The following is a 26,599-nucleotide window of genomic DNA, read 5'->3' as shown; positions in this document are numbered from 1 at the left end:
GGGCGGGGCCGGGCGCCGTGGAACCACAACAATAAACAGAGCCGGGCACGCGCACGCAGCAACAACACACATCCGCGCCTGCGCCGCCGCGCCTGCTGCGCGCGCCGCTGAAATCCGCCGGCGGGGGGGTCAGGCGGAAGCGCCAGACCCAATCAGACGCGTCCGGCCCTACCCGGCCCCGCCCCCCGCGGCGGAAGGAGCCTATAAGAGCGCGCTGCGGCGGTAAGTGCCTGCGCCGCGGGGTGTGATTGGCTGCGCGGGGAGCGGTGGAAAGGGCGCGAAATGCGGCGCTCGGGGCAGCGCTGAGGGACGGGACCGAGACCGGGACCGCGACCGTCACCACCGGGCTGGCGCAACTGCGGGGGCCCCGCCCGTGCCCCGGCGGCCGTGAAAGCGACCATTCGTGCTCCCCGTGCGGGCGGTCGGAGTGAGTGCAGTGAGCTGGGTGCTGGGACGCTTCGCATGGGCCTGCGGACAGGCCTTGCTGCAAGGGCCCTTCATCCCCCGAGCTGCCTCCTCGGTAAGCTCTTATGGTTTCTCTTTGTTTTCAGGTACTTGCGGTGTCTGATTCGGGGTCTCACCTCTGCTGGCTCGTGTAGGTAGGTCCAGGGTTCTTTGCATAAGCACGTCTGCCGTCTCCTCTGCATCCTTTTCCACCTAGAACGCCCCCTTTTTCTGCTGTTTTGTGCTCTGCGCCCAGAGTTTCTGCTGAAAGCCGCAGTAAACCCCTTCCGGTCTCTCCTTTGGCTACAAAACACTTGAGGCTTTAACTGTCAGCATTCAGAGTAAGAATTCCTAAACTCTTAAGAAGTAGTAGCGAAGTATTTGATACCATTCCACAAGTTGGAGAGAGCCATGCGGGAGGAGACGGTCATGGGATGCAGTAGAGCAGAAACAAAGCTGATTATTATTTATTTATTTATTTTCTCTAGACTATTTTTGGACGTGAAGGATGGACTTCTCGGTGGTTACTGTTGGAAATGTGCAAAATGTGCTTTCAGCTATGCAGAAGAACTTGGAGTGCCCAATATGGTATGCCCGGCAGCAATATCAGTATGGTTAATGTGTTTCTTTATTTTTTCCCCCCTTTCTTTGCAAACAATTTGTCAGTTCAATGACTTATGAGAAATCAAAGGGATTCTGAAAACTATGTATATTGATGTTTTGTAAGGGTAAAGTGACAAAGTGTAAGACAACGTATATTTTGCTTTTATGTTCTAGCAAATTTTGTTTTTCTCTTACAAACTAAATATGTCAGTCCTCTATCCAGAGAGGGAAAAACATTATCTCATTGGATTAGAGTATTGTTTGTAAAGCAGTGTGGATCTTTGCCCTTTGTCTCTGAAAAGGAAGTGAGGTCTGTAGTTCAGCAAACAAATGCTGAAATAACAAAGGCTCTGCTTTGAGTATGGATCCCTACAGGGTCTGTAACTTCTGTGCACTTGTTTTCATTTTTCTTTTTGTAGCTTGGATGTGGTACAAGAGCCAGTTTCAACAAAATGTGATCACATATTCTGCAGGTAGGTTTGAAGAGTGCAATGCTTAGTTAATCTGTTTTTAATTTCCATGTATACTTCTTTAGTGCTAATCCTGTATTTATACTGTGTTTTGAGAACTTCTTGTGTAGCTGCTCTAGAGGAAAAATCAGTTCAGTAGAAGAGAGTTGCAGCTTCTCAAAGGGGATCAATGAACTCACTGTAAAATCAGAACAAGAATAAAACTTGATAACAAAGGATTTCTATTAAGTCATGAATGTGCATGCTCAGTTTTAAGAAAAATAATCTCCTCTTTTTGTTACCATCAAGACTTATTTTTTCCTAGGTTCTGCATGTTCAAACTTCTCAGCAAAAAGAAAAAAGGTGTGGTACAGTGTCCTCTGTGTAAGACTGAAGTTACCAAGAGGTGGGAAACCTGTCTTTGTAAGGGGGCTTGAGAATGAGAGGTTTGAACTGTGAGGAAAGGCTAACAGGTGTTTTAAAATGTCTCAGCATAAGACTAAAATAAAGAAGAAAAGGTGGTTATTAAATAAACTGTCTTTCTAAAGGAGTAGCAGTAGTACCTTACCTCAGTGTAAGGTTTTTCCAAGTGATTGCAGGGGAACACCCCTCTCTTAACAAATGTTTGTGCTGTATTAGTGTTCAATCATTACAACTCTACTAAACCTACATGAGGAAAAATATGAAATGTTCACTTTTGTGATAGTTTTAATTCACATGGTAGTGGTTGTTTGGGGGAACTGTGTTATTATTCCTTGGCAACAATTTCTCATTGTCTCGTCTTAAACTTTAGAGTTTTACCTCTTGTTTTGTTCAGCCTAAATTCTAAGAGAAGTATTTACAGTCATTTGTCTTAAAACAACTCAAGGTCTGATATTATTTCAGAAGTCTGAAAGAAAATTCCAGATTTAAGCAACTAATTGAAGGATTGGTGGAAACTATCCATGCTTTTGAGCTTGACACTGGAGTGAAGTGTAAGTGGTGTGAATGTATGCCCCCAACTTTTTTTTTTAAATAAGGTTTTGACATTTATATCATAATTGTTTACAAGGTATCTCATTTAATGTGCAATACTAAATATGGGAAGAATTATCAAAAGGTTTTTTTCCTGGGTGTATAAGCATAAGTTCCATTAAGTTTCCAAGATTCTTTTAAAAAACCTCCTAAACAGTTTTACTGATGACTCCACCCAATTTTATGTTCAGTTTCTGAAATATGGCTGAACATGTATCAAAAGTTTAATCTGTAATTGTAAGGTAAAGTTCTGCTCTTGATTATGCTCAGCCTTGCAGCTTTAACTTGTTAAACCATCTCAGAGCCTGAATTAGCAGATGCTGTAGCCATGTATATTAACCTGTCTTGTTCAGATAGGTCCTTTGGGAATCCAAATTTATTCTTTTTAGTACTAAGTGCCTTGTAAAGAGTATTGGCAAGTCAGACATGTGCCTGTTTATATTTTAAAAGACAAGACATTCTGGTTGGGGGCAGATGGTGGTTATTGACTTTTGTTTGAGGTGGGGTTTTGTTATTGTGCTGTGAAAGATACTTTGTTTTCAAATTCTTCTCAGCTTGCTCAGCCGTTCTAAAATCAGTAGCATTAGATCCTGTTCTTGCTAGGTTATCTATATAAGCAAAATTGATTGAAAAAATTAATTGGTGAGATCAAGATTTTACTTAAAATTTTAAGAGTACTCAGAAAAAACAATCAGACTAATAATTCAACAAAATTTCTTTCTTTGATAATTGTACTGCAGCCAGATATGCACTAGGTGCATGGGATCTGTGCAAGGCTATTTCATTAATATATAAAGCTGTGTCATATTCAGTGTGAAAATTATTTTTTTTCCCCCCCATTAACATTTTTCAGTTTTAAAGAATCATCACATTCGTAAAACACCCACGGAAGCCTCTGCTGCTGAGCTCCTGTGTAAAGAAAGTTCTGTCATTCAGAGTAAGGGCTTCAGAAACAGGAGAAAAAGTGCTAAAGAAAATGGACAAGAAAACACCACCTTGGTAATTGTTTTTTCCCATTTTATTCTCCTGGGTTGTTTAGAAGTTTATTTGGAATGTATATAGATGCAAATACATAAATAAATGAAGTAGGAGACTTTGGTTTGCTCTGAGATTGCTGTTTGACTTGAATAATACTCTGGACAGGGACATTTACATATTTTTGTCTTCCTAACCTACTTGAAAAAGACATTTGCATAAAGAACCTGAACTTATGGATGATATTTCCATGTTACAGTCTGTTACTGAAACTAGGATTGAAAAGTTGTCTGTCCTGCTTGTTTCATGAGGCTGTCTAACTATTTGTAGGGTTTTTATTTTTTTAGTGGTGAGTTTATAACTGTCTTGGGATACTTCAGGCATTACTCAGCTTGGGGTGATTCTGTGTGTGTGACTGTTTTGGTTCTCACCTGCTTGATGCTGAATAGAATGTTAGATAATACAGAATGTAAGATCAAACTGTTAATGTTTTGATCTGTCAAAGGCATGATAATTGTTTCTATTGACACATTCCATTACTGATATCAATATAATAAACTGCTTGTGTATTTTTGCATAGAGGCCACCAATTTATATGACAGAGTATTTTTATCAGCCTTTCCTGCTATGGTTTAAATAATTACAAGTGAGGGGTTTTTTTAAATAGTCTGCTGTTATAAATAACTTCATTTCTGTTCTCCTGTCAGCAGGAAACTACTGGGAATACTCAGCTTACAGATACCAGGGTCAAAAGGAGTCGCCTAAGAAACAAACCCCAGAAATGTGACTCTCAAAAAGGGGTTTATATGGAGTTAGGTAAGATCTGTTGTAGATCCCCACTAGTTGATCTTATGTAAAATGCAGTAGCAGCTGTTTCATGTATAAATTTAGAAATTAGACACTAACTTTTAGCTAAATAGCTCCTGGTAGCTCTCTGTTACCAGTCACTGTATTTAAACAGAATTTTATGCTGGAGCCATGTTGATATTTATACACAGAAGTCATTATAATTTGGTAAAATACTTTTAGGATTGAATTTGATTTCATCTGATAAAAGTTGAAAGCATCTACCTCTAGAAAGATCTAGGCATGCATGTGATGATAAACACTGAATCTAGCAAGTCACCTTTCTCTGAATCATTCCAGCCACAGTAACAGCTGATTTGTTTTCAGGTTCTGAATCATCTGAAGAGTTTTTTAAACAGGCAAGCAAAACTGGGTAAGTGAAGGTGATTAAGGAATTAATGTCTTCTAAAGACAATAGTTCAATGTTCTCATTGTTGTGTTTTAGTTCCTTGGCATAGGACTGATAGAATTCTTAAACTGACATGATTTTCAACTTGGAGGGCATTGGGGTAGAATGGGAAGCTGAATTTTAACACTTTGTCATATTATGTGCTTTAAATGGTTTTTCTAAATGTTTTGTTGCTTATGTAGACATTAGTCCTTCAACAGAAAAGTAGGTACTGTGCTTTAGAAAGTAAGTGTTAAATGCAGGAATGTGAGAGGGGATCTCTTAAAGATGTGGCCTGATACTCTGAAGGGATCTGGTTGTGGTGAGTTCCCTAGGAACTATTTCAGAGAGCAAAAAGGTAAAAATAAGTATAATCTTCTATTCTGTCTGTTGTGGCTTTCTCTGTAGTAAAAGTAGATTTCCCTTCCCAACAGGTTTGAAGACAAAGCTGCAGTTCAGATCTCTTCTCAAGAAAAGCTGGAAGAACTTGAGAGTGTTGAGAAGGGGAATGAAAATTCCTGCAATGCACAGCCTGACAAGCTGTGTGCCAAAGAAATAACACTACCAAATGCCATAGGTGTGTTTGTTATTTTGGTGACAAAGATGATTTAGGCTTGAAAGAAGCACCACAAGTTAATATTTTTATTTCACATTATTAAATATATCTAGATAGATAGATATAAATATAGTTGCAGTCTTGTATGTTGTAGTTCTGCTGATGCCTGCATGACACTGTAATACAAGACTGTTCTGGTTAAAATGTGCATATTTTGTGCACAGGAACAGAAAGGAAAAAAGTAACTTGATCAAAATGCAAAATTTAATTATTCTATGTAAGCCATAGTACAAACAGAGAGCACTGTCTGGTAATTCATATAGGAAGTTAGAAGAACATATGTAATATTTTTCTGCTTTTCTCTAGAGGGAGATTTGTGCAGTGTAATATTCTGGTTTTGGGGGAAATAAGAACAGTTCTTTTAAAACAAAGTAGCCATTAAGCTTGTTATTGTGTTTGTGTGTGTAAAATAAGGCTTAATAATTTACAATTCTTATAAATCTTAACAGGTGAAAGTGATTTCTCGAAGGAAGGCTTGAGCAAGAAAAGCACTCAGAGCATCACTGAATGTGCCAAACCTCACCAAGTGAATATGACTGAATGCCAGAGTTCTCCTTTAAATGTTCTTGCTGCAGATCTATCTCCAGAGCAGTGTGACAGAATAGGTAATTCCAGTCCCACAGTGATCAGGGGGACATCATTCTTCAAGAACACAGAAGAAACGGATGAAGAGCAAACTCAGTACAACAGTAAAAACAAAGAGTTTGACTTAAAAGGTAGTTCAGGGAGCAGGCTGGATAAAAGCGAGGAAATGGAGACTGTTTTACAAAGTGTGGAAGCTGTGGAGGTGTATGAACCTGAGAATGACTCTTTCCATGACAAAGACCTTCCTCAGGAGAAGCTGCTTCAGCCAGAGAAGACACTTCCTTCTGCCACCTTGGATCAAGTCTCCAGGAAGAGACTGAAGCGAAGCATTCAGAAAGTCAATGAATGGTTTTCAAAAAGCAACGAGATTCTGTCTTCCAATTCTTCCCTGGATGATTCTGCTGGAGGAACTGATGTTTCAGGTGAAGGAGATGCATGTTCATCAGATAAGGAATCCTGTATTTCAGAAAATACTGACCCTATGGTAGATTCCATGGAAATTGCAGTGGTTGAAAGAAACAAGAGATGGTCAAAACAAACAGCAGATAGCATCAAAGACAAAATATTTGGAAAAACCTACAACAGAGGGAGGAAATCAAATCTCCCTTCTACCTCGAGAGACATTTTACCTACTACAAAAAAGAAAGATGTGGCTGCTGATAAGTGCTTGAACAATTCCAGCAGAGACAGACCCAAACGAAAAAGGAAGACTGCCTGTGTCCTGCAACCTGAGGATTTCATCAAGAAAAAAGATACAGAAGAGGCAGATGGAGGCCCTGAAAGTGTTAGCAGATGCCTTGGAGATGCTGAAAAGAAAAGATGTGATGGAAGTGTTGCTGTTAATGAGAGTCACCTCTCTCAGAATAGAGTGGATAATACACTAAAAGAACATGAGGAAGGAGGAGGGGCCACACGGAAAAAAGCTCCTGAAAAGGTGACCAGCAAGCACTGTGATGAGGAGCTAAAAATGTGTATCAGTGATCAGAAAAGCACTAAAAAAGGTTCTGCAGCAAAAAGATGCAGGCGTTCCACTAGAACCATGTGTGCTCTACAGTTAGCAGTGGAGAGAAACTCTGTTTCCCCTGATCCAGCTGAGCCCCAGATTGATAGTTATCCAAGCAGTGGAGAGCCCAGGAGAGCTGATCCTGAGCAAAACCGAGTCAGGCGCAGCAGGAGGCTCCAGTTACTTTCTGAAGAAATGAAAGAAATGGCCAAAGAAACAGGAAAAGGAGTAATAGTAAAGGGACCAAGAAAGAATGACAGTGATCATGGAGGATCTGTCTTTGGAGACCAAAGGAATGTGGCAACTCAGGCAGCTGAATGCAAAGACCTGTGTGAGCCTCAGGATGTGTTGAGTTCTGAGGCAGTCAGTAATCTGAAGGGAGGTGACCTGAAAGTAAATGAAATGCAGGTTAGTCTGAAGAGTTTATGTGACACTGCAGAAACTGGAAAAAGTCTCTTCAATCCTGCATCTTCATGTCAGCCTCCAAACTATGGTTCCTTTACACCTTATGCAGGTTCTCAAGACAGTGAAATACAAGGTAGCCCTATCCTCCTGCAGCCTCCTTCAGTGCCTGCTGTGCAAACTGCTTCCCATCAGACTGAAGAGATGACTGAAACACTTACTGCTGTTCCACAGGAATGTGGGCATGATTCACAGAGTGTTCCAGGGGACTTCAGGACTGAGAAGTTGCCCGTGGCTAAAACTGTTTCAGAATTGACCAAGGAAGCAGAAGACAGTGAATTAGACACACAATATCTGCGAAATATATTTAGGCATTCAAAACGCTTGTCCTTCAGCCTTTTTCAGACTCCCAGGCAGACCTCTGCAGTAGAAGATCCTGATTCTGAAACTTTAAATCCATCACTTGCTGCTCAGGTAGAAAATAAGTCTAGCAAACATTTACACCCAGAAAACTTGCAAGAAGAGAGAACAACTGCTGAAAGCTTGAGTAGGGTTTGTGAGAAGGAGAAGCTTAAGACCTGTGAGTCTGCCTGTGTTGAGGATGTGACTTGCTTTGCTGTCAGCACAGGAGAACACAGACATTCTGCTTCTCAGGCTGCAAAGGAAGGGACTCTGACATCAGTGAGAACAGACACTGCTGGGACTGAGGCCAAAAACCAATCACTGAAAGGCAAACAGGGCAATGAAAAGCCTGTGTCAACTGACACAGAGATAGAAAGTGAGTTGAGACAGAACCCAATCACAAGTAATAGCAGCCAAAGTGATCAGAGTAACATAGAAGAGTGTGATTCCAAACAAACCAATTTAAACACAGGCCATGAAATGGGCTTCACTTCAGAAAGCAGTCTGGAAGGAAAGAACAGAATTGTTGATGACAAAGAACCAACTCTACATTTTCAGTCCAGATCAATGATTTGTCCTGCAAGTTGTCAGCAAAGCCCTGCTGAAGTCATTAGGAAAAAAAGTAGCAAAAGCGAAGGAAAACAAATAAAGGGGAATGAAGAACAAGCAACCCAAACTGCTGGCACAGCAATGCCTGAGTGTTTAGTTGCAGAGGCTCTTAGAGGGAACAGTGATTCTACAGGTTTGTCTGAAACCCCTGATGGCTTACTGGGCTCTGATGCCGATATTGAAGAGAACACCAGCTTTTGTGAAACTGATAGGAGAGAGCAATCTGCAGTGTTTGCAAAAGGAAGCAAAAATGCCCTGGAAAAAGAACCACACAACAGAAATGTTGGTTCTAAGCCAAGATCTCAAGGTATTCAAAAGTCTCGAAGACGAGCACGGAAACTGCCATCTTCGGATGAAGAATCCTGTGAGGATGAAGATCTGCCATGTTTTCAGGCATTAGTATTTGGCAAATCAGTAAGCACACCTTTGCAGATCAATAAACAAGTGACATCTGTGAGAGAGTCTTCAGTTAGTCCCAACACGTCGCCTCACAGTGGAAGTAATGATGACAATATCATGCAGAAAATGCCTGAGGTTGCCCAAGGCAATGTGTGTGTGTCACCAAGCCAGGAGTCAGAATGCTCTGTCAACTTATTTTCTTCCCAGTCCATGTCTGAAGAATCAGTTAATGGAGCCCAAGAGCTGAAGAAACCTTTGCTGCAAGTTGATGCATCTGAACAAGTGACCGGCGTGAATGAGAGTAAAGAAACTTCTCAGAGTTGTAAAGGAAGGCTGAAGAGGACCAAAACCAGCCTCAAAGATGAATGCCAAGAAGACCCAAGCATGGGAGCAAACCTAGGTACAAACCAAGATTTTCATCTTTGCAGCTGTGTTTGCAATGTCGTTACACGAGTTTTTGGTGTTTGCGTGGGAACTTTGTTCTGTATTTATGAGGTGCTTGCTCTCCAAAGGAATGTATCAGCCCTAAACAATCAAACAAAAAACCCTCAGTGGTTTATTTCCTGAAAATTATGTTCTTCCAGTCTTCTTTGTTCAGAGCACAAATGAATAGGCTGGACACTGGAGGCTGTCTGATGGGATGTTCATTTTTGAGGGATATTGCAATGTGATACTTGCATTGTCAGCCAAATTTCATACAGCTTTTCACCCATATGGAATGTTTGTTGAAATTGGCTGTAGAATTTTGTGGCAAATATTATGACATTTTTATGGCTGTCATAAATGTTTAGGGCTCTCTTATCACTGTTGACACACTGAGTTCTGTTTATTTTGCCGTGTCTATGACATGGTATTCTTTGAAATGTTCACTTAAAGTAGATCTGTGCTTCTAATTTCAATATTTTCAAAACTTGTCACTTTAGCATTATAGTGAGTAGTTGTCTAAAAGATCTGTGTAGGAAGAGATTATGTATAATGTTGATTGGTTAGTTGTATCTTGGTGAGTTTTTTTTTCTTTAACTCAGATTTTTTTTTTCTACCTTCTTCAAGGTGAAGAAGCATCTGGATATGACAGTGAAACAAGTATTGTAGAAGATTCATGTGAACCTTTCTCTCAGGGTGAAATCCTTACTACACAGGTGAGTTTATGCACCAAGTGCTAGAAATAACTTGCATTGGGTTTTTTTACTTTGTTTTTGTTTGTTTGTTTGTTTGTTTTGGTTGGGTTTTTTTGGTTGGAGTTTGGGTGTTTATTTTGCTTTGGAATTTTTTTTTGTCCTGTGTGACTTCAAGATAAGTCTTATGCTAAATCTCTTTCCAGCATTATCAGCTCTGTGAGTTTTATGTATGTCACAGAAGAGTGAACTTAATTTTATGCTTTCTGAGTTATTCTTCTTTTTACTGCATCAGTGTAAAATGTGATCAACTAGCAGGACACTGCTTCCTGATGTGGCTTCAATGAAACAGATTCTAGGATGTGCCTGGGTTGAATGGATTTATGATAGTACAGATTGGTGGGGAGTTTTGACTTGTGGTGTGGCAGTGGTTTTCTGTTTGGTTGGGGTTTTTTATGGATTCAGTAACAAAGAAGTTCCACATGGTGCCAGTGCTGGAGCTGTAAATGGAATATTCAGTTCTGTGGAAACTGCTTTATCATGTAGGGTGAAGGTTTTGGGGTTTTAAAAGGATCCTTTGAAGCCCCAAACTGTTCTTATGAGGAGCTGCTTATGGCATGTTTTTAAATATTTAATGTAATTTTTGAGAGGGAAGATAAGGAAAAGTAATATAAAATATGTTAGTCCTTTAAATGGTCTTTGGGGCTCTTTGTAATGGTGGAAAGTGCAGAGGCTCAGTACTTGATGTTCATTATTAAATTTTAAGTTACTAATGCAGTTTGGACAAAATTACTTAAATTTGTGCATAAGTTCTATGTTTTTTTTCTCACTGATTAAACTCTGAGTGGTCTAAACTGAAATAATGTGACTGGCAAAATGAGTGTGTGGTTGGTTGGGTGTTTTTGCTTCTGATGGTGGGGTGTGTGCACTATTTGTTACAGTAAAAGCACCACAGTCACCTTTTGAACATGTGGCAAAAAAGTGATTCCAAACAATTTTGCTGCTCCTAATTTTCAAGCATTTGTTAAATGCTGAGTTTGCTAATGTTGGCACTCCTGTGTCTCCTTTGCAGCAAAAGAATGCTATGCAAAATAATCTGAAAAAGCTTCAGCAAGAAATGGCTGTGCTGGAAGCAGCACTGAAGCAACAGGGAATTCAGGCCTGTGAAGTTTTGCCTCTCCATGGTGAACTGCCACATCCCAGTAGTGAAAGAACATTGGAAATGGAACAGAGACAAGAAAAAGAAAGGTCAGTGTTTTGGGTTTGTTTGGTTTGTTTTTATTTCTAAACTTCTATTAAAAAAAATTAAAATCGTGAGATAAATACCTCTGAGCAATTACAATACCTTTGCTGTTGATATGTGATTCTGATACTTAGAAGAGTGAAAAAGGCATTAAAATCAATTTCCCTCTCTCAAGGCCTCCAGAATTGTTGCTTCCACCTTCTGAATCCTGTTTGTTAAAGAGACCAGATCTGGAGAAAGGCCTTGAGTGTGACAGTGTTCTGAAGAACAAAGCTCCTTGTGAAAAGACAAAACCTGTGCAGGAGGCAGTGCAAGAATACAGGCAGTGTCAGCTTGAAACAGGTAACATTTAAGAGGCAGCCAACACATTTTGAATTCTGGTGGGTTTTTTCCTGCTCTTCTCATGTTTTTACATACCAGCAAGATATACATCATCTTCTTGTAAATCAAGGATTTTAATTTAAATGTTTCTGGTCAATTTGAAAAGATGTCACCACTTGTTTGGTAGCCCAGCTGTATGGCTGCCCATCAGGGTGGGGTGGGACAACATTTTGACACTAATAGGAGTTTTTCTGTCTCACTTCTAAATCCATAGTTTTTGACTAATACACTACTAGAAGTTTCACAGGTATTCTAGTGTTTTCACTGTAGAACAGGAAAAGTAATGATAGAGGCAAAGATGAAGTAATAAACACATAAGGAAAGGAAGTGACTGCAGAACTTTAACCTAAAAGGCAGAGAGAGCAGCAGCCTTCTACCATGACTACAAGAAAGATGAAATTTTCTCAAGGAGTAATTTCTCTTTTCCTTCAGAAAATGCAGAGGAGCAGAAATCTGGGACCAGGCAAAACAGTGCATCTGTCTCATCAAATCTCTCTGGAAATGCGATCAAGAGTCCAAATAACTCTTCCTCCTCTACAAGGCTTCTTAACCCTCAAACTCCTGAAGCCACAAATGGGTCTGTTGTACCTCAGAACACTGATAAAAGCTGTGGTCCAGGACATAGATTGAAGAAAAGTGTCTGTTTTCCTGTACCTTTTCTGCACAATGCAGCTGGGAAAGAAAATGCTGCAAGCCCAGTTGTGACTAAGAGGAAAGAAATGTCAATTGTGGCATCAGGTCTGAATCACAGCGAACATGTAAGTAAATTTCAGAAGTTTGACATCACTAATTAATGATTCCTGATTACCACTATAGTCCTCAAAAGAGAGATCTCTAAGTGTAATAGGAACTAATCTTGTGGGAGCTGCAGATGAGTAACACAGCAACTCAGGTCAAACTTTTTCACTCCTAAAAGTGTGAAGGATGCTGCCTGTAATGGCACTATTAAGGTTAGTGAAATTTGAGCTTTTTAAATGACTCCTAATGTCCAGGGGAAAAACACATTGTTCCAAAGCCAGAGGACTTCCAGACAGCCTTGGGCCTGGGCAAGAGGCTGTTTGAGTGGTTGGTTCACTTTTTGTTCTCAGTTCTGATCCACAGTGAGGATTTCTGTAAGCAGTAGTTCTGAGTTGCTAATAAACCTGTTTCTGCACTCAGTTTCCAAGAGGATTTGGCTCTTGGGTTATAAACCACATACCAGTAGCTGTGCTTTACTTTAATCTGCTGAAGGGTGCCAAAACTGACTTCTAAGGAAACGTACATTCTGTGTGCCAACACAAATAAAACTGTTACTTTAAAGGGACTGTGGTATTATGTTATGGTCCTGCAAACTGGGGCTGTTTGGGTTTAAATCTGTTTTGCTACCTGTTAATTTTCTGAACTGTTTTTCAGTTGGTGGTCCAGAAGTTTGCAAGAAAAACTCAGAGCACTTTATCTAATCACATTACTGAAGGAACAACCCATGTCATAATGAAAACAGGTTTGTTGGGATCTATGTTGGGATCTATATTGACCATATAGAATTTTACCTTTAGCCTAACCAACAAGCAGACAGGTCAGCAATAAATTTGAATAAGTTTGAGGAGAAGGTGTTGATTGTTCATCATAAATTTTTTTGTTTAAGCTTGGGTATCTTTCTTACTGTGTTTCACAGAATCAGAGGGAGGGTGCAATTTTCCTTGTGATTCACACAAGAATATTTGATATTTGTTTCTCTAGCTGTTTAGTCATCATTTTCAGGTGTTTACAGCACATTAGTGTGAAGTATTTCATAACCAACCAAATGGAAATGAAGGTGGTTCCCAAAGAAATCATGCTTTTTCTTGCCTCTTCTCTCAAATAACTAAAAAATAGTTCATAAGTGGTACATGTGATTAGTTTCTGCTAGTTTCCTTCAGTTTAGTAAAATCAGGACATTAGAATTTTGGAATCTTTCTACAGTTTTGATATTTTGCTGCTGCACTTAGCAAAAAAACCTTTTGGTTTTAGGCACAAATAACCTGAGCTGGGTTGTTTTTTTTTTGCTAATGGAAGAACTGAAAGAGATGTTACTCTTGTTTTCTCTGCAGATAAGGAGCTGGTGTGTGAACGGACCCTGAAGTACTTCCTGGGCATTGCAGGAAGAAAATGGGTGGTTAGTTATCACTGTAGGTATAATTTGTTTCAGGGCTAAACAGTCTTTGCCCTTCTACCACAAATGTCATCTTCACTTACAGTAAGGAGAAAGGATCTCTTCATGTCTTGGAGTCTGTTTTGCAGTGTTTCTTCTAAATACTTAAAAATAAATTAAAAATCCCCAAACAAGCAGCAACATCAAGATTCTTTTAATTTTCTGAATAGCTTTTCTGCTTTCAAATAACCACATTGGATTGCTCCCCACCCTGGTAAAAGTGTTTTTTCCCCTCTTAATTTAAATCTTTGAGCTGCGTGGCATCGATTAGTATAAAATTAATATTATTTATAAAAGGTAAATAAATTTCTAAAGTTCTTTCAGCATCATACATACTTTGTACTAAAGCATTCCTTTAGTACAAATACTTTCAATTTAATATAGCAATGAAGTCAGACTACTGGCAGTGGAAGAACAATTTTGCTGGATGAAATGACTTGTGCTCTGCTTTTTATTTATTTAGGGGTAGTTCAGTCTCTTAAAGAAGAAAGGATCCTGGATGAGGTAGGTCTTTTGTCTTTGGGTGAAATGTCAAATGGGTGAGTAATGCTGTTACACTGATGGACTTAGCAGTAATCCCAGATATTGTCTAAACATTTAATATATGGAACTCTAGTCTGAAACCTGGGATTTTACCAAATGCTAGGAGCAAAAGCCACACTAATACTTCATGTTCGTTGTTATTGAAGACATCAAGTCCCTATTATTTTGTTAACAGGTTGAAGACATATTTTTTTATAAGCATTCCTGCTGATATTGATAGATTATGGCACAGAGCAAAAGATTTCCTTTGCCTAAGGAAATACTATGTACTGATAATTGCTATCAAATCAGACTTTACTGATCAGTTAAATATAATCATGGAACATGCTGCTTCTTTTAATCCAGTTTGCTAGACTGCTATACAGTTTGACTATAATTTGTTTCTTTTAAAATTGCCTGATGGTGCAGGGGTTTCATTGCTGCTCTCCAGCGTTTCTCTTGAAAAGCCTTTTAATTCATTTTCTGCACACACATATTTGTAGCTTTTCAGTTCTGAAATCTGACATCTTTCTGGTTTGATGCAGAACTGACAGGAAAGTGTTCTCAGTCTCTTAACTTCTGATTGCTTGTGTGTGTTGTGTTCCAGGAGGACTTTGAAGTTAGAGGAGATGTAATCAATGGGCGAAACCACCAAGGTCCTAAGAGGGCCAGACAGGCTCAGACTGAAAAGGTATGAGCACATCAGGGGTGCAAACTCTGTCCTGCTGTGACTGTTCCAGATCTGTGGCTGTGCCAGCTGAATATTTGGAGCTTGTTTTAATTTCTCTGCTGTTTTGTATATATAAAGTTGTACAAATTACATGAAGGGGGAGCTCTGCAGAAGAACAGATAAGCCCAAGTGACTCACTGCCTGGAGTGAATGCTGTCTTTTTATAACTTAGCATGGGATTGAGGGTCTTGGATGATATTCTCCTGGTTTGTGGGTTACAAAGACCTTGGGATACACTTTGTGAAAATAGTGATAACTTGATAATATGCTGGTTTCACTGCACTTCCAGGGCTTGTTAAGTATTGACCTTTAAAACCCCCATATGTACTCTGTAATATGTGCCTTTCTTTTCAGATCTTTAAAGACTTTGAGATCTGTTGCTGTGGACCTTTCACTGATATGACTACAGGTGTGTCATTTTAGTGGAATGAAATGAATCTTAGCAAGGAAAATCACTAGTGTCATGCTGTCTGGTAATTTTTAGATGCTCTTGAATACTTGTATTTGAGCATTTTTTTTCTTCTGCCTTAGTAAATGGTTCCTAAGTATCCTTCTTCTAGCAGTTGCCAGTCCTCTGTGTAACCTTCTATCTGTAGGAGCAGGTATTAAAAGTTGAAACACAACAAAACCAGAAATTTATATGCAAAGAAAAAGCTGTGCACCATAGCTTTACTTTGTTATTTTGAAATTTAACAAACTATATTAAATGTTTTGAAAATTTAAGCTAAGATTTTTCCAATTAAAATATTTGTACCTAACTTCCCGTTTTTGTGACTTATTTATGAGATGTTTTCTGATTTATCCAATAATTTTATTTTTGACTGGGTAAAATATCCTCACATCTCTTGACATTTACAGTAATTGCTGCAGAGGATCCAGTGCTTTCACCTGCTGCAGTGATAGTCAGTTGTGGCTCTTGAGAGACTTATTTATCTTCTTCACTATCAGTTCAACAAATTGGTGGAAATTAAGTACTTTGACTACTTTACTTTAATGAGAACTAATCACAGTTCTAACTTCTGGGTTTTAATTTTCACTTCGTGTCTTGCATTTCTTGTCTCTTATGATAAGGGGAAATAAATTGTGACTTTAAATTTTGGGCATGTGCTCCTTTGCTTTTTCAGTGTTTTGCTTTGTGTAGACCTGACTAGAGGGTGAGGGAAGATGGAGCTGATGCTCCTCAGCAGGTTTGAAAGTGAAAGGACTTAACATTCTACCAAGGCTAAACATCTCTTCCAAACTGTGGTAGTTTGTATCTTGGGACAAATGCACGAGGGCTCAGGGAAATATCAACTTCAGTATCAATTTCAACCTGATATAAAACATTGAAGTAACAGACTGTTCATCTGATTTCTTCAGAACATCTGGAGTCCATGGTGGAGCTTTGTGGTGCCTCTGTTGTGAAGCAGCTTCATCTGTTCACACACACACCAGTGAGTGTTCCTGAGTTTTACCCTTCCACAGTTCCATCATGGTGACAGATCAGCCTCACCTTCTGTCACAAAAAGCCTTTAGTGCCTGAATGTAGTCAGAGCATTCCTGGAGAGAAACCACAGAAGAATCTTAGGTGCTAATGTCCTTCTTGCTCTACTACTTCTTAAATTCCTCTCTGAAGTGATGCTCTGAAGCAGAGTGAGCTCAGTTATTGCTCTCTGCAGATAGGAGAGTCATTTAAGGACAGACAGATAACAGTAGCATTTTTATTTTTTTATAGAACTCTACTGCTGTTGTGGTTGTGCAACCAGATGCTTGGAAGGAAAACACAGATTATGAAGGTAAAGTGATACTGTCATGGGCTGTTTTCTGGTACACATTCAGTGCTTTTGTCACCTCTGTCCTTTTAATAGCTGAATATCAGAGAGGTTTGTAGAGGAGTCAAAATAAAATCCTGCTGCATCTGGAGATGGAGGTAAGTCTTGAAAGAAAAATCTGGAAGCACAAGGTATATTGTCTCAAGAATCAGCAGTAGAGTCTTAAAACCTACTCAGGTGAATGCTATTGGTTCAGTTGTCCTCTGTGTATCATCAGCCTTACAGAAACTTTTCTGATTAGATTGTTTTTGAAAGGTGGGGAAGGGTATCCTTGGAGGACTAGTGAGACCTAGGAGAAAGCCTCAGATGGAACAAGATTGTCTTGGTCTGGAGACAAAGCCTTAACTGATATAATTTTGCCTTTTTTCTTTTAAGCAAAATGCTTTAGAGAAACCATGAGACTTTGAAAGTCCAAGTGTTCTAGACTGACTTACTTTTAAATGGGATAGTGGGTGTTCCAGAATGAAAGGGAGCTGGTTAGTTTACAGTGAAGTTGGACAAAAAAGTGAAGCAGGAGGATGATGTTAAAAAAAAAACAAACAAAAAAAACCAGCTGTTTCCATGGGACTGGAAAAATGAGAAAACAAAAAGATCCTGGAATGGGGAAGAACAGTCTGAAAGTACTTCAGTAATTTTATGTTGCTTGTGTCTTAATGAGCCTCATTGCTTGTCACACACTTGTATGTCAGGGCAGACAGAACCAGAGCTCTTGTCACTGAGGTCTGAAATTCAAAAGATAACAAGGACTGCATTCTTTGCTTTTCATGTTTATTCTGTGGTATTCCCTACTTCCTGCTTGGCCAGTTGCCACCCAGCCCTTCTCTTTGGAGCAGCAGCATTACCTGCACTGTTAAAGGGAATAGCAGTGCCACATCACTGGTTTCAGACTTTTGGTTTTTTATCAGGGCTTTTAAAATGTTACACAGAAAGCAAATAGCTTCATCTGAAAGACACTGGTAGTCTCACCTTAACTTGATTTGACTCCCTGATAACAGTTGTATCATTTGTGTGTTTGTTTTCCAGCAATACAGCAGCAGGACAACGTTGCCATGGTGACAAGGGAGTGGGTCTTGGACAGCGTGGCTCTCTATGAGTGCCAGAAGTTTGATGCTTACCTTGTGTTCTGAGGCTTAACAGCAGTTCTTTGGCCATTGCTCAGAAATTCTGATCAGTGCTGATAGTTTGAAATTATTTTAAGGACTGAGAATTTTTGAGACACGCAGGGACAATGTGTGTCTGCTGTTCTTGTTCAGAGTAAACTAACAGATTTTTATTAATAATAAAATTATATAGCATTGCCATCTGCAGATAGAATTAGCCACTGTTCTTTAAAGATTTATATTAATATAAAGCACTATTTTGAAATTATAAATGTTAAACAAATTTTAAAAGTTAGAAAATGTAGAATATGACCTCCTCAGAGAAATGGTGATGTGTTATTTACCATTGCAGCCAGTTCCTGTTTATATACTTGTGGCCAGTTTGGAGACAGTTAAAAGATGGATATTGGGCTCAGGGCTTGAATTAAAATGTGCTTGCACTCTGGAGTAACTCCCATGTTTTCATTTTGTTTAAATGCAAGCCCTGAATACCATTTGTGATTACTAATGCACTGACTGGTTGTGTTGAAAATGTCACAAACAGCTCTCTTGTTTGTATATCAAAGTGCCAACTCACCCTAACCAGAAACATTCACACAAACAGCCCCCAGAAATCCAGTGACTGAGTCTCAACAGAAACAAGCCCATACCAGTGTTGTCCATCTGATTTCTGACAGGTGTCTGTGGCACTGTGAAGAGTTAATGAACAGATGCACTTTAGTATCCCAGTGACCTATAATAAGCCCAATAAGAATCTGCTTCTAATAGTCCCTGTGTGCAAAATGAGGCTGTAAAGAAATTACTTTTTATGGAAGAAAATATGTTGCGTGTTTCTGTTGCCAAGCAATTCAACTTCATACCTAATTTTGTACTTTGAGAACAGAAAGAAAACCTGTTCTCCTGCAGTGGTTGTTTGAAAAAAAAAGTCTAAGTTCAGAGAAGTGTTTAGTGCTCAGATGGTGATGTCTTGGAAAGTTACAGAAGTATGTTTGTAAATATTGGAATACTCAAAGGAAATAAAATTATTTTGGCAAGTATTTCACTTTGTTGTTTTGCTTTCCTTATGTGAACCAGTCCCTCGGTCTCTGCACTGAGGCAGGTGTGAAAAAATACCTGAAGCCCAATCTCCTGAAAGGGGCAAGGAGTTGGAAACTTACTGGAGGTCAGAAATGTAAATGAGAATTTCAGGGCTGGAATTGGAATTGTAATTCCTACTCACCCTGATAAGTAAATGTGTTATCAAGTGTCTTGCAGCTGCCAAGTGCAGGTGGTCTGATCAGGCATTGCTACTGAGAGCTGGGAGTGTTTGCTCACCTCCCATACACTGCTGTTTTATTCTGTGTGACAATATTCCACACCTGAGGCTGTTCAGCACAGCCTCACCTTCAGAATGATGCTCCTCTTATCTCTGGAGCCCAGGCTGGTGGTTGGTTTTTATAATCTACATTTCAAAGGGTAGCTGGGGGCAACGACTGGCCAGTTAGAGGAAAAGGCCAAGCCAAGACTATTTTGCTCCTGCCATTGTGGAATTGTCCCCCAGATCTTGATGCAAAAGTCCTTTCTAGCAGGTCAGGTACTGGCTCCAGCTGGATAATTGTCTATAGGAATGACACCCATGACATTGCCCTTCCTCCTTGGAGGTGACTAGATCTGTGAAAATCATTCCCATAAAGTGAACTTTTGTAGTGATTTCCATCTCATGTAAGATGTGAATGAAGGTGAAATGACTTGACCAAACCCAGCTAAAGCAAGGATATGCTTCCAGAGAATTAGGCAGTTTAAGGAGAGCTGATGTGGCCTCCATATGGAATCCATGTGGACTTCTCTGGTTGCACTTCCAGCTTCAGTAATAAAGCCCCTGCACGTGGAGTTCCATGGCACTGAAATACCATATTATATCTGGGGACCAAGCTTTCCTTCCTGTTTGCTTCTGTGCCAGAGCAGCTTTGTGACATTTCCCAAGGCAGGAAGCCTGAGGTGAATGCAGTTTTCAGGTGTGGCTGCTGTGCCTGTTACAGCCATTACCTGAGGGGTGAGGAGGGCAGGATCACACATCATTAATGACCCAGACACCAGCTAAAGGAGCTGCACACAACCTGCCCTCTCAGCAGCAAGTGCTTGTGATCCTGTTCACTGGAGGGAAGGAAGAAAAAAAGGAGAGGTTGGTGCCTGCTGTAAGTTTGCCTGAGGCTTTGCCAGCAGGTAAATACCACATTTGGATTTAAAACTGCTTTGTAAGTCAACAGGTGGTTTTCTCCATGTGGCTGCATCAGGGTGAACTTGAGGAGTAGTAGCTGTGGTCCAGTTGCAGGAGGAATCTGGTGGACACTAGACAGTGTCTGCCAGAGCAACTGCTCCTTCCTTGTGAAAGGAGGCTGGCAAGGGCTGGATTGTGGGAGGGGATGGTAGGGACCTGTTCAACAAAGGGATCTTTTCCAACAACTTTAATCTGCTGCCTTTCTGTGGGTGCCTTAAATGGGGCATTGTGTTCCTTTTAAATCCTGTGAAATTGTCCATATTTCAGTATCTGACCTACTCATACTGCTGATGAGCAGCAATGAGTACTTGTACAGCTTTTCGCTGAAGTACTTTATCTTTAAAATCCTCCCTCTGGATCCATACACAGAGTTGTTTCCTTGCAGATCTGAGGACACTTTTAAGAGAGCAGCTTACTCATGGATGCAATTAGAACTCTTGTGTGACTCATTACTGGAGTTAATGGTAAATCAAAGAAATATTCAGTGTGTTCCTATAATTATTGTGGGTGATTTGTAGGATTGTTTTCATCTTGGGTCTGGTGTCTGTTTTATTTTGCTGATGTTACGAATAAAAACCTTGTGCATAATCTATAATAATCCCTCTTGGTAGGAAATGCCCATGAACTCTCCTGGTTCACAGGACAGAGAGTGTGAGCTGAGGCCAAGCAGCAAAGCTGCCTCCCAGCTGCTTATAAGCCTCAACTTAGACTTGAAGAGCATCAGTTCTTGTTTGCTTGTTTCTTTGATGCAAAGAGCACTTTTGCAAAGCAGTTCCTTGTTCTGCTGTGAAGCAAAGGCATTCCAAGCCTATCAGGCTCTGAGCATTTAGTGTTGAGAATGCTGGAATGATTGTATTTGGTAGACAACAGGTACTTCACAGGTATGAGTGAGGACATGTTCTGCAGGCTGTGTCTTATTCACGTATCCAGTGCTGCTGTAACATCTCACTTGGGGGGGAGGGGAAAAAAAAAAAAAAAAAAAAAAAAAAAGAAGCTTTCAGGAGGTGATTTACTGTAAAGTTCAGATTTTCAGGAGAACAGAAAGCCTCTCCCTTCCTCCTTGCCCACTGCCATCCCTACTCAATCCCTGCAGCACTCAGCCCTTGGAGAGGTCGAAGGCCTGAGTGCAACTCAAGGCAGTCATCTGGCTTGGCATGGACTTTGGATGTCAGGGTGACATGCCCTAACCCAGCTGCAGAGGAACAATTCCAGTGCTGAAGTTGCTGTTGGAAGTCAAAAGGTTACAGGAGAAACAGTTGACAGAATTTTTTGTTCTTTCTTTATGAGCTGCAAGTCTGATTATTGCAAGCTTTGGTCTCACTGGATTTTTTTTCTCCTCCCCTGGTCAGTACCTAATTCCTGGGTGAAAAGCACAAAAGAAAGGCTGTGCTCACTTGGATCGAGCTGTGCAGAGAAGCAGTTCTTTCCTTCTGGTCCCTGTGGGGATGGTGCCCTGCAGGATGAGAGCTGGCTTTCCTGCAGCTGCTGAACAGGGCTACTGCTCAACAAAAAATTGTCCAAGTGCACAACCCTCACAAATTGAAGGGCAAGCCAAAGATAGACAAGCCACCAGCATGTGCCTGTGTCCTGCCAGTGAATTCCACTAAAATGCCCTGTGTAAGCTGGATAAGGCCATTTCAGCTCAGGCTGGTGTTGGTGCAATCCTCCACGTGTGCAGGGTTCCAACAACATGAGCTGTGTTGGGGGCTGGCTTAGCTCTTCCAGCTCTGGGAGCCCATTTGGTGGAGAGTTGCAGAACAGGAAAAAACCCCAAAGTTAAGATTGAGCCTCTCCTGAAGCTGGCAGAGCTGCTGCCGAGATCCTTTTCAAGCATTTACCAGGCAAGATTTGACAAAGGGCAGACTGATCCAAAGGGAATGCAGTGAATCAGCGCAGCTATTTATGCTCCTGGAGGGATGCTGGGTCAGCCATTTCCCACAAGCTTTTAATTCCTTTGTACATTTTCCCCTATTCATAAGAACCTCTCCAGAAACTTTTCCTAGGAGGTATGTGGAGGCTTCCTTTCCCCCTCTGCTTACACTCTCACATGTTTCTCATTCCCGGCTTGGAAGACTTTTTGATTCTCCGAGGCTCTATTTCTGCTTAAGAAATCTCTTGCAGAAAAATCAGCAGTACTGAAACACCTCAAACCAGTTCAGGATTAGAGAAACAGATCAAAAGTTTATACTCTAGAGGAAGAAGAGTTGGTGCCCAAAGCCTCACTATGAATCAAGTACTGATGGACTGTCACTGGAACAGAGTGTGGGTGGGGGAAAACATCAAAGAATTTTGGTCATTGTGATTATTTGTCATGGCATAGAACTAGAGCCCTGTTTTGGACTGGCAGACTGTGACACACAGGGAACTCCTGAGGCTGATTGTTTTAAAGCTGCCTTCCTGATGCTGCTCTGGGGAACTAAGTTTTCATAGCTCATGCACCCGATCCTATCGCCTATTAGGATGCCCTTTTTCCTCTCCAGACTTTTGCTCTGGATTAGCAGATGAAGGAAACCTATTTTCCCTTGTCCAAGGGAGAAAATTCAGTGCTGTTCCCTATAAAGGGTGGGTGCAAACTTCAGACTGTTCAGTGTATCTTGCAGAGTTCTGTACCCTTTCCTTGAGAACAGTCAAGCATGGAAATATTAATTTTAATTTTTAAATTAATAATTAATTTTAGTTTTTATATGGTCAGTAAATTTAAGAGAGGTTTGTGTGGTGAGCCCTGCAGTTAATGTTTTTTTCTTAAGAATTCCAGAGAGGGGGGGAAAGGAGGCTGAATTGTCTCTACCCTTAGCCAAGCAACCAGCTGTGCATCTGTGTGAGTGTGTGCTGGCAATACTAATCAAAGCCCTGCTGGCAGAGCCCTGCCCAGAAAACTGGGCTCTGAGAGCAGCTCGTTATTTTGCTGATCACCACACAGCTCTCTAAAAACTGCTGACCCCTTCTTAATCCTAATGTGACTCTGGCACCCAGACTGCAGGGGTTGCAGTTTCCCCTGCCCCAGTCCCACGGCAAGTAAAACGTTTTTCTGCTGTTGTAAATGAGAACCAAGGATCTGGGGAATCTGGCTGGATGTGGAGAAAGCATACACAGGTAAACATGGACTTATCCCTGACCTACAGAGCTTTTCTCTAACTCCCCACAGTTACAGAGGATTATAACAAAAGCAGCCCAAGTCTGTGTGGCTCCTTTCACCCAAGGAGCAGGACTGAGGCTGTGTTGGCAGCATCACAGCACAGCCCAGGAGGACTCTCAGGGGCAGCTGCTCCAAGCCCAGTCCTGCTGACTTCAGCTGGGCAAGACTTCCCTTGGAAAGGCTCCCCGAGGTGTCCTGCACAGGGCTGGAAGCTGTTCTACCTACAAACAGCCACATCGTGTAACTGTCTGGTGGCAGGAGCCAACCTTCAGGCTCAGTTACAGTTTCAAAGCGCCAGGCTGGGCTTGTTCCACCACCTCGATATCAAAAAACCCCAGTCAAAAAAAAGGAAATTTCATCTGTGTCTTGCACACAGTTGTCTTTCCTAACTGATGGCCTTTGTGCCTCCCCTTCCCACCTTTCTGTGGGGATAAACCCAGGGCCATGAATATATTCATGCAGCACAGGCAAGAGCAAGAGACTCAGGGAAGAGGTTCTGTTCATGGAGCCTCCCCAGGGGCTGGCATGCAGTCATCTGCCAGAATAAACATGTTTAATTACCTGCATTAATATTCAGATCATGAAGTCCTCAGCATTTGTATTTATTCGTTTATATAAATGGAACAAGCTTTACAGAGCATGGCTGCTGCCATGCACGGTCCCTCAAGGCCCTTTCTGAGAGAAGCATTTGCCATTTTGCATATATACATTTCAATTGATTACAATGGGTTGATTGATTAAATGAAATAAGATGATTAATTTACAGTTGTAGAAATCATCTGGGGTCAGAGTCAACACATGGAAATGTCATGTGGTTCCTTTGCAGCTCACTTTCACCTTAGATTGCTGGTTCTTTGTCATTTCTTATGTAGGGGGTTTGAGCACTTGATTGGAACAGGGCATGGGTAAAACAGAGGAAAGAACTTTATCACAGAGGCAGACACTTGTCACTGAAAAACAAAGCAGGGCTGTGTCCAGGAGCCCCAGTGTCTCCTCTGTGCTTCTGGCCTCAGATTCACACTGAACTGGGCAGGTCTCTCTGATGTTATCTATTTGCCATGACTGAAAGGTTAGAGCTGGGAACGGTGCTGGATTCTTGCATTGGCCTCTTCCCATCCACCTGCACACACAGATTGCAGCCCCACCACCTGCTCCCAGGTTTCCTTCCTCCCTCAGCACCTCCCAGAGGTCTAGCCCTGATCTTCCTCTGAGCATTTAACAGGTGAAACTGGTCCTGTGCTTAACAACAGGAGTTTCACTTCTCTGTCAGGAAGCAAAGACATTTTATGTTCAAACAGATGTCAGGTGTGCTGCCTCTGAGCAGCTGTAACCCCCCTTCCAATGCAATGGGGCCCTGATTCAGTGGTCCAATCTGGAAAGACTTAATACCCAACTGCAGTTCTTGAGCTTGTCAGTAAATTGAAACAGAAGAAATGAACTCTTCAGTTGCTTTTGATTTCTTTCTATTTGATAACCCATTTTCCTTCCTTTTCCCTTGGGTCCTCTGATTGCTAATCTTACAGGTCATGGAACTTTACTAAAATAATACACCAGGAAGATGTTATTAATTATTAATAAAGGCTTTATATATTTCTTTTCAATAATTTAACTTCATTATCTTCAATGCTATTACACTAAATACCAGAACAATTAATACAGATGGGATTGCTGACAGGTAATTGTCACTGTAACATTATCCTGATTTGGAAGGTGTCCATTAATAAATACATAAAGCCCAACTTGGAATCATTATGGAGTTTTATTATAGTTCTTGCCATCTCACATGTATTGATTAGTTCTCTCTCATTAGCATTGTTAGTGGAAGGACTGTTGCAGAGCTGGTGACCTGGTGCCAGAGGCACACAGAGCCTTGCAGAGCAGCTGCTGCACAGAGATCCGGGCTGGAAGAATATCAGCAAGTCACCACTCTTGGGAGCAGAACAATTTCTGCTGAGACCTGGACTGAAGGGGCTGGCTGTCCCTGTCAGTGAGCTCTCAGCCTACCCCATGGGTAGGGAATGCTTTTTTTGGTAGGACAGCTGCACTGGCAGCGTTGCTCATCAGTTTTTCTGCAGGCACTAATTAGGGGCATCAAGTCCTCCTTACTTGTCTTTCGTGTGTCAGTTCCACCACTTCATCTGCTTGTTTTTGTTTCTCTCTTTCCTGTGTTGACTCATCTGCTGAGGACAGCCCGTGGGTGCTCTGCAGCAGCTCCTCCATCCTGCCCCTGTGAGCCCAATGTTGGCACCACACCAAGGCAGCCCCAGTGTGGAGCTGACATTCGGGCAGCTGAGAGGGAGCAGGGAGTTCACACCATATAAGCCAGAGCCAGCTCTCACCAGGTCCAGCACTCCCAGCTGACCAAGGGGTCTCTAAGCTGGATCTGAGACCAGCAGCTGACTTGGGCTATTTGAGTCATTCTTTCAGGGAACCTGGCTCCCTCCGTTGGTGATTCAGGGGCCCAGAGCTTCCAGTCTCCCAAGCAAACCCCATCCCCAGCTGACTGCTTTTTTTTTTAATCCCAAATTATCTGTCATTAACTTCAGTAGATTCTTTGGAACAGTTTTCATGATAAAAGGGGAAAATCCCAACACTTTCACTTACCACTTTTCTATCTACTCCCATATAAAAGACTCCCAAACTGCTCCCTCCAGATTCTGGCTTGGTTTGGAGGAGAAGGGACCCAACAATGCATTTATTTCATCTGTTCTGTGGCTGTGGCTCTCCTTTACTCCCTCAGATATTTTTCTTTTTCTTTGCCTTTTCTATTCTTCTTTGATTTTGTTTCCTGTTTTGTCTTGTTTATTCCTCTGTAGAAAAGGATAGTGAAGGAGAGGGACTCCTTTGAAAACTCTGGTTAAATGAGCTACTGTGGGAATCCAAACACTCTTTTTCAGACAAGCAATCTAGTGGAGAAGCAAGTGCCAGAATATTAAGCTGCTTGCTGAATTGTGGCTACAGAGAACAGCCATTATAGCCCTCTGAGGAGGGGCAGAGAAGGGGATGGGGATACTCATTAGCCCAGAATTCAATCCCACTCTGAAGCCACAAGCCCAAACCTTCAAAGGCTTCAAACAGTCAATGTCTGGGTTGTATACGAGTGTGGCAGATGCATGTTTTGGGTTCAGCCCAGCTGTGGCAGCATCTGCATTTTGGCTTTCATTAGCTTCCCATGAGGTTCACGTTTCCATGTCCAGCTCCTCTCTGGCCAGGTCTGAGTCTGACTCTGGTCCTGCTCACTCTGGTAAAAATGCACATTTTTTTGGCGGCTCCACATTTTTGATTTTTTGTCTTTTTTCGGCTCTTCTAGAAGCAGCTGGGCACAAATTACTTTCATTCCAACATCATTATTTTCATACCATGGGTTTCCAGCTAGTTAGAGCTGTGCTGAGGGGAGGG

General features: G+C 41.2%; 1 protein-coding gene across 6 annotated transcripts; it reads left to right on the top strand.

Annotated features, from left to right (window-relative positions):
* The first annotated feature begins 278 nt into the window (after positions 1 to 278).
* BRCA1 (BRCA1, DNA repair associated) lies at positions 279 to 18,844 on the top strand. Of its 6 annotated transcripts, XM_027702301.1 has the most exons (23): positions 279 to 427; positions 552 to 599; positions 933 to 1,032; positions 1,467 to 1,520; positions 1,822 to 1,902; positions 2,382 to 2,470; positions 3,364 to 3,509; positions 4,193 to 4,301; positions 4,659 to 4,704; positions 5,154 to 5,296; positions 5,785 to 9,136; positions 9,790 to 9,874; positions 10,923 to 11,098; positions 11,269 to 11,435; positions 11,907 to 12,232; positions 12,867 to 12,954; positions 13,544 to 13,621; positions 14,108 to 14,148; positions 14,774 to 14,857; positions 15,251 to 15,305; positions 16,256 to 16,329; positions 16,611 to 16,671; positions 17,731 to 18,844. In XM_027702301.1, exons 3-23 carry the CDS (start codon positions 953 to 955, stop codon positions 17,832 to 17,834), a joined length of 5,439 nt encoding a protein of 1,812 aa, XP_027558102.1. In that variant the 5' UTR covers positions 279 to 427; positions 552 to 599; positions 933 to 952; the 3' UTR covers positions 17,835 to 18,844. The 6 variants fall into 6 exon arrangements, with proteins under 6 accessions (XP_027558102.1, XP_027558104.1, XP_027558099.1 ...); XM_027702303.1 differs by lacking the exon at positions 552 to 599 and having other exon boundaries at positions 279 to 520; positions 4,196 to 4,301; XM_027702298.1 differs by lacking the exon at positions 552 to 599 and having other exon boundaries at positions 279 to 520.
* The last annotated feature ends 7,755 nt before the right edge of the window (positions 18,845 to 26,599 follow it).

This window comes from Neopelma chrysocephalum, unplaced genomic scaffold, assembly GCF_003984885.1.
Source record: "Neopelma chrysocephalum unplaced genomic scaffold, ASM398488v2 Primary Assembly neopelma1_182, whole genome shotgun sequence".
In the NCBI taxonomy this organism is placed as follows: domain Eukaryota; kingdom Metazoa; phylum Chordata; class Aves; order Passeriformes; family Pipridae; genus Neopelma; species Neopelma chrysocephalum.
Note: the sequence above shows the minus strand (reverse complement) of the source record. Positions and strands in the feature narration are given on the sequence as shown.